Source organism: Mus musculus, chromosome 5 (assembly GCF_000001635.26).
Source record: "Mus musculus strain C57BL/6J chromosome 5, GRCm38.p6 C57BL/6J".
NCBI classification, from domain to species: Eukaryota; Metazoa; Chordata; class Mammalia; order Rodentia; family Muridae; genus Mus; species Mus musculus.
The window spans coordinates 4,072,776-4,080,545 of NC_000071.6; the positions used below are offsets into that span (position 1 = coordinate 4,072,776).

The 7,770-nt window shown below is 38.2% G+C and overlaps 1 protein-coding gene and 1 long non-coding RNA gene across 13 annotated transcripts in view; one reads left to right on the forward strand and one right to left on the reverse strand.

Annotated features, from left to right (window-relative positions):
- Akap9 (A kinase (PRKA) anchor protein (yotiao) 9) overlaps window positions 1-7,429 on the forward strand; it is a 152,469-nt gene extending 145,040 nt beyond the window's left edge. For 8 of the 12 annotated variants that reach the window (XM_006503521.4, XM_006503518.4, XM_006503523.4 and 5 more), the window contains 2 exons: window positions 4,411-4,540; window positions 5,053-7,429. In XM_006503521.4, coding sequence (XP_006503584.1) covers window positions 4,411-4,540; window positions 5,053-5,278 — 356 coding nt within the window. In that variant the 3' untranslated portion in view covers window positions 5,279-7,429. The remainder of the gene's footprint in view (window positions 1-4,410; window positions 4,541-5,052) is intronic. The other 4 variants (XM_006503520.4, XM_017320586.2, XM_017320588.2 and 1 more) reach the window with 1 other exon arrangement.
- Window positions 639-4,429, reverse strand: Gm40260. Its single transcript, XR_868220.2, has 2 exons — window positions 4,344-4,429; window positions 639-1,003 (listed from the first exon to the last, which is right to left on the reverse strand). It is a non-coding gene; the product is annotated as a predicted gene, 40260 (long non-coding RNA).
- Window positions 7,430-7,770: the final 341 nt, after the last annotated feature.

Genomic DNA, 7,770 nt, shown 5'->3' on the forward strand with positions numbered 1-7,770 from the left:
AATTCTAATGTTGGTGTTGTCTAAAGATACAAAAACCGTGTAGCTCTTCTGCTCTTAATTCTTTGTGTTTATTACATAGCTACTTTGTGGGTTGTTCTCTCTGTCTGCTAACAGTATCTTCTGTGGCTCAGCTTAGCTTCTCTCGGCTCAGCTGTCACCAATGGTCTTCTCAGTCGGCTAGCCCAATTCACTTTCACCTGTCTCTTATTTTCAATCTCATCTCTCCCCTCCCCTCCCCTCCTCACATTGCTGTCTCCTGGACCCTACTTCTGCCTACTACTACTTTCCCCACCTCCTTTCTCATTCTCTTTCTCAGACTCTGCTAGCTTTTATATCCACTCCTGTTCCCAGAAGTCCAATAGCCAACCACCACTGAAGAGCATAGATCACCTAAAATAGTTCATACTACATTTTCTCCCATTTGTTTTAGTTACTAATTATGCAGTTTTGAAGCTGCTTCTCAGTCCTTCCCAATGTCTCTTCCAGAGTTCTCAGGTGTGTGATGTGATCTGTCTGTTGATCTCTCAAGAACACATCCACAAAAGAACCTAACAGGGATGCTTCTCTTTCCTGTAATTTGGGTACTGCTTCTTGAACTGTGTTTAGGATATTAGCTGTTAATTTCTTCCAAATAGTTGTTACAGGTTCTTTACCAATCTTTATTAATTACTCATAATGGCATAATTATAAGGCACTATGATTTCTCATTGAAGTCTCTTAATCTCTGTCCCAGCTCTGTGAACCTTTGCCTGTAGTGCTGCTCCTGGGCCTCTGGCTGCTCTGCAGGTGGATGGCTTTGTATAGCAGGAGACCGAAGTTCTCCTCCTCATGGCCTGTCAGTCGCTTAGGTGCTGAACCTTTCTTGTCCCGGCGTTTCTGGCCAGCTGGGGAAGGTCTGGTTCTCTTCTTTCCTCTTTTTGGTCATTGTCCATGGTTTTCAGAAGACCTCCCATGCTCAAATCTGAGCTTTATTAGTTTGATGGTATCCACATCTTTTTGTTTCCTATAAAAATAAAAATAAGTCTACACCCCAAGTGCAATACATTCACTGACTTATATTCTGATGTTAACACATCCTTATAGTATACAGGCTGATTTAATTCCACATTTTTTTCTATAACCCAGTTGTCAGCCACTGTTGTTCCTTTCACATTAATGTTCAGAAAATTTAAAGTTAACAGCACTAGTCTATCCTTCTGAGTCTTTATTCTTCAATTTTGTTTTATAAGCATTTCTTTTAAGATGCGACTAGATCTTTAAACAATTGCTTGTCCTGTAGGATTGTGTAGTATACCTATAATATGCCTGTGATTTATATTATAATATACAAAGACTTGCTTCATTTTATTGGATACATGTGCAGGGATATTGTCAGTCTTAATTTGTTCAGGTATCCCCACAATAGCCATTACTTCTAGTAAATATATAATCACAGAATCAACCTTTTCAGAAATCAAAGCAGTTGCCCATTAAAAGCCTGTGTATGTATGGGGTAAAAACTTTAGTTTTCCAAATTCTGCAAAATGAAACACTTCCATATGCCAGACTTCATTTCTTGTGGTACCCTTGGGGTTACTTCCAGTGGATAATGGGGTTTGGTTATACAGAGAACAAGTAGGGCATTTTCTTATAATTTCCTTGGCTTGTTGCCAAGTGATAGAAATTTTTTTCTTTAAACCTTTATTGTTAACTTGGTTTTTTTTTATGAACTATTGATGCTTCTAACATATTTCCTATTAATAATTGGTCAATTTCTTCATTTCCTTGGGCTAATGGACCTAGCAAGACTATATGAGACTGAATATGGGTGATATATAATGGATATTTTCTATATCTGATTGCCTGTTGCACTTGTATAAATAATGTTAATTCTTAACTATCAGGAATAAATTCAGTAGTTTCTATATGTGGAACAATTCTTTCTGCATATTGAGAGCCAGTAATTAAGAGGTTCAGGAAAATCTAATAGAACCATATGAATTGCATAGAACTCTAATTTTTGAACTGAAATATTTGGACTTTGAATTACTTTTGTTGTTTTTTTCCTGACTTATAACCAGCTATTCCCAATTTATTTGAATTGGTATAAAATGTAGGTGCTCCAGGAATTGGTTTCCTTTTACAGTGTGGGGGAGAATCCAATTAGTTCTTTTTATAAACTGAAGACGCTTGCTTTTAGGATATTAGCTGTTAATTTCTTCCAAATAGTTGTTACAGGCTCTTTACCAATCTTTATTAATTACTCATAATGGCATAATTATAAGGCACTATGATTTCTGCTGATTGCTGACAATTGATGTAGTCTTATTCTTCCATTTATAATTAAATCAGAAACCTTTTAAAATATGTCTTTATAATTTTACTTTGTGTGCTAAGAAAATCTGTTCTAAAATACTATCTTCCCTTTGCATAATGAGCCCAGTAGAATGACTCTGAGGCAAAATAACAAAAATACAGTCCAGTTTGGGATCTATGCGATCCATATATACACCCTGCTGTCTTTTTACTGAAGTTAATACTTTCTCTGTTTCAATTGTTAGCTGTCTTGGACTGTCTAAGTCTGAATCTCCTTGTAATGTTTAAAACAAAGTACTTAACTCATGAGTAGTTAATCATCCAGTGGTGTGCCATATCTAGTTAATATCTCCCATTAATTTTTGAAAATCATTAAAAGTTCATAACTGATATGTTCTGATCTGTACCTTTTGTGGTTAAAATTTTTGACTTATTTTATAACCTAAGATAGTGGATAGAATCTCTTCTCTATTTTATCAGCAACAATCTGCAAACTGCAACATGGCAAAATTCTTTTTGTTTCACCATTTTCTCTAAAGTACCTGCATCCAAACCACCCAACAAAATATCATCCACATAATGGATTGAGTAAATTGCCTATGAATTATTTCTAGCAGTTGTTGCACAAAATATTGACATAGAGTTGGACTATTTAACATTCCTTGTAGAAATACTTTTCACTGGTACCTTTTTACAGGTTGAACAGTTTTACATATAGGCACTGTGAAGGCAAATTTTGCCTTATCCTGCTCTTGCAAGGGGATAGTGAAAAGGCTGTCTTTTGAGTCAGTAGCTTTCATAGGCTATGTCTTAGGTAGCAAAGAAGGCAAAGGAATTCCAGACTGTAACTGACCCATTGGTTGGACTGCTCAATTCACAACTCTTAAATTGGTTAAGATTGTCCATTTACCCCAATTTCTTTTTTTCTAACAAATACATGGGAATTCCATGGCCAGTAGACTCTTGTTGAGCCTCTAGCTGCTTGAGGACCAACTGCTCAAGTGCCTATGATTTTTCTTTAGTTAAGGCAGTGCTCCCCCCCCCCCCTTAAATTTGGAAACTCAGTCCCTGTGGTGTCCAGGTTTTGGACAATCTGCAGAGTCTGAGGTTGTTCTGGGTGCCCTTTTTAAATACTTTCTGGTGAAGCATTTTCTATTATACTCCTTATTTTATGGATTGTCTCTGATATTGAGAGACTATTATTCTGAGTTCCTTACTGCTGTAATAAATCTCCTCCCCATAAATTCATGGCTGTCAGCCACAAAAGGCCTTAACTTTCCTTTTTGACCTTCGGTTCCCACACATTCAACCTATTACACACTTTGTAATTCTTAGAAACTAGGTACAAACCTTTTGAAGTGGCTATTCTGAATTACAGGATTTTTGTGAAATGATAGTTACATCAGCTCCTGTTTATGCAGTGTTTCTGAGCTGGCATGGCTACATAGTAATGTTAACTTGCAATTCCTTCTCTCTGTAGCTAGAAATCAGAAAAAACATTGGAGCTGAAACAGTTTGAGGTATAAGTTGGAGGGCACAGAATTAGAGGACACACACTGTGGTGTCAGTACTGTACCACTTTCAGGTGTCCTGACAACGGGGCAGCAAAGAAAGATTGGTACCCTGAGCGTAGTTTGGGATACCCTTACACTAAGATAGATCTTTTACCATAATGAGTTGTGTTATCATAAAAAGTTAGCAAATCTTGATTTCACGAGTTTTTGGTTTTGTTTCCAGTAAAGGTAGACTAATGAAGGTAAGATTTGGTTACCTAAGTATGGTGTTTTTATCTACATTTTTCCTCCAAAGCATAAACACTCAGAAGCACTTCCCCGTTTGATCTGGTAGCTACTAAGTATTTTACAAGGGAAATATTCCAGTGAGTTTATTTTCATTGAAACATAGTTCTTGATACCAAAATTGTCATATTCAGAGGTAAACAGAAAACCACTGAAAGGCTCTTTGGTTTGTAATGTTCTCTTTTAGCAAGAATTGAAACTGGATATAAATAATGTATAGTATCATATAGTATTCTTTTAAATCCTTACTGGTTTATGGGTGTCTTCTGAGGCTTGGTACTTTTTTCATCATGGTGATATATTTGGATTTCTTTAGGCATTGAAAAGACTGATCCATTCTATCATTCTCCTGGTGGGCTGCAGCTCTATGGAGAACCAAGACACACAATGTACCGTTCAAGATTTGATCTGGACTATCCTCGGTCTCTCTTACCATTGCAGAATAGGTAAGACTTTATCAGACCTGGCTGGAGTAAACAGTACTTCAGAGAGAAATAGACTGTTAGAGCTTATGACTTTTGCATTATGAGAGTGAAACACCTATAGTTATATGTAGTTTCTGTATCTTAAAGCTTAGAATCAGAGCTACTTTTTAATTTGTAAATGCTTTCTAAAGGTTTAGGAAACACTGTTTATAAACTGTTTATAAGTATATGCTGTAGTTAGACATTGAAAAAGTATTGATCACCATCCATTACAAAAGCAGAAAATAATGCTGTAGACCTATGAAAAGTTGCTTAACACAAATCCTGCATATTCTGTGCACCTCTGCAGGACTTGTGCTAGGCCTTCACATAATGGTATCTTTGAGTTTGTTGGAGACTTACTTCCTTGTTATCCTGTATTCAGAAGTCTGGAATCATAGCTCAGGCAGTGTATAGAGCAGGGGGAGGCAGGCTGTCAGTTTTGCTGCATTGTTTCTGGCAAATTGGATTCCTGAATGTAATTTAATCCATAGGTACCCGGGTACTCCAGGAGACTTAAATTCTATTTCAATGGCTTCTTCTCAACTTCACCAGTACAATCCTGATAAATCTCTGACAGATTACGTCACTCGGCTAGAGGCGCTGAGAAGGCGACTTGGAGCTATACAGTCAGGTGCTGCTCCTTCACCACTTCTCTGTAGCGGCAATGCTAGATCCACTTGTGTGTCTCTAAATCCTCCACGTGCTTCTGCAGGTTAATCAAATCCCGTAGCTCAGTGCAGAAGTAAGTTCCCCGGTTGTCCCAGCAGAGAGCTGACTCTATCACACATTAGCTTAAATGTGTTCCCTCAGCACCCCTGACAGAGTGATTTTGTACTGTGTTCATTTGGATTAGACGAAATGCATGGTAGGTACCATCTGCAAGGTTCTCTGACTCTGAGGCCCAGCACAGAACATGTTCCTAAGTAGCATAGGTAGCAAGAAAGCAGCAAGGTGTAGAAGGCAGAACAAGCCCTGTCCTAAGCAGGAAATGCTGCCATTGTCTCCACTCCTCATTGTCCTTCCACATGACAGCCTTGTAAGACACTAAGCATCATCATATCTCCCCTCAACATATGAACCATGTTTCATAAAGGGGTGGAGAGGACTCAGCAACTAAAGGCAGTTAAAGGCCTCCAAGCCTGAGTTCAACCCCAAGCCACAGGAGGAGGAACGGAGGAACCAGCTCCCATAAGTTACCCTCTGCCCTGCATGGTGAGGTATCGCCTACACAGACAGATGTAAAAAATGTAATTTTTATTTTTAAGATTTTGTAAAAATCTTACCTTCTTCTCAGAACTATATACATATTGTCATATGTTATTGTAGAGGTAGATTTCATTCATCATAGGAAAAGTTCTCTGCCTTCATTCACTCACTACTGGCCCAAAGGCTATCATTTTAGTTTAAGCTACTGGGCTAGCCATCCGCTTTGATGGATTTGTTTTTATTTGCTGGCTTGTTTTTAGTTATTCTGTATGTATGATGTTTTCTGTCCATGTGTGTCTGTGTACCACATGCATGGCTGATGCCTACAAAGGCCAGAAAAGGACTGGAGTCCTATAGATGATTGTGAGCTACCATGTGGTTGCTGGGCCCCAGATCCTCTAGAGTGCTTCTAACCTAACCATCTCGTCAGTCCCTGGTCATTTTTAAGGACTCTTTTTAATACCACATACTGCCGACTGCAGTTGTTTAGAGGTAGTTTAGCTTTTCATTCAAGCAACCTTAAGAGTGCTCATGAAATACATCAGCATTCTCTCTCGCTTCCCTTGCTATAGGGCAGTCAAGGTAACCTCTAAATATAGTCAGCCTCTTGGAGCTATAGTTAAGCTGAGGGCTGAAGATGGCTTTGGGTGAGAAACAACAAACTGTTGTCTAGAGACCTACTTGTGGTTCCCAACACTGCGTCTCAGGCAGCTCATAACTGCCTGTACCTCCATCTCTACAGGATCCAGTGAATTAGGGCATTCTGTGCTGCACTCACACAAACATGTGTACGTACACACACACACACACACACCATACATTATTACTTAAAAAATAAGTTTTACCTTCAGGTTTCATTTACCTTCAGGTTTCATTTGTGTATGTGTGTGCACAACCATGCTGTAGCAATGAGAAAATTTGCATATTGGTTTTCCTTCCACTATGTGGGTTCCAGGAATCAAACTCAGAGATTGTTGGGCTTGGCAGCACCTTGACCACTGAAAAATGTCACGGGCCCCCAACATTTTGAGATGGTGTTAAACAGATCCATCTGCCCATGTCAGCTGGATGCCATTATATAGGCAAAGTCTAATTGCTTTGTTTTCTATTTTACAGGGTCCACTACTCAATTTCACTTTGGCATGAGGAGATAATCCGTTGAAACATTAATTGAATATTAAATAGATTCCCTTTTGTAAATCAATGGCTCTTTTGTGCTTTTGTATTGTGAATATTCGATGGGACCAATACATGCACAGCTTATGATTGTATACAAATCCTTAGCAGCAGCACATGAAGACAAACTGGAGTTTGTGTATATAAGCAATGTGTGTGTGTTCATGCACAGTAATCATTAAATTACATGTATATTTGTGGAATGCTAATTTAAGTGATTAAATTATAAACTTTGTGTATTTATCAGGTGGGTGAAAAGATTAAACTTTTTCAAATGACAGTGCTGCTGGACGAGTACCTTGCGGTGCCCTGCGCTTTTCTTACAAAGCTACTGAAGTTACATGTTTCTGCTTAATATATTTGCTACTGGTGATGAAGACAACATATCACTTGTAGAGACCTATTTTTGTATAATGGTCAAAGTTTTGAACTTTATGGGTATTTTGTCAAGTACTGAAATAAAAAGACCTCACCATTTTCACCTTACTGTAGTTGAACCTTCTTGATTTTTCACTAAGCCACAACTCGTGGTCCCTATCATCTTGTTACTTGTCTCAGCTCAGGATCCAAAGTGTGGTTTTGCTCTGCCTTCATTAAAGAACATTCTTAATGTGCCTGTTTTCAACACTAAGGTGGCACTGGTGTTTATGATTAGTCCATGTTTTATTACATTTCGTGTTCTTATGTCCAAAGAGACTTACAAATCTAGACGCAGAAATCAGCTCTCAATATTAAATTGTATCCATAAGAGTGTAGCAAAAATCAGGAAGCGTCCTGCTAAGCCAGCCAAATTCTAATTGGAAAAGTCTCAGAGAGAATACTGTTCT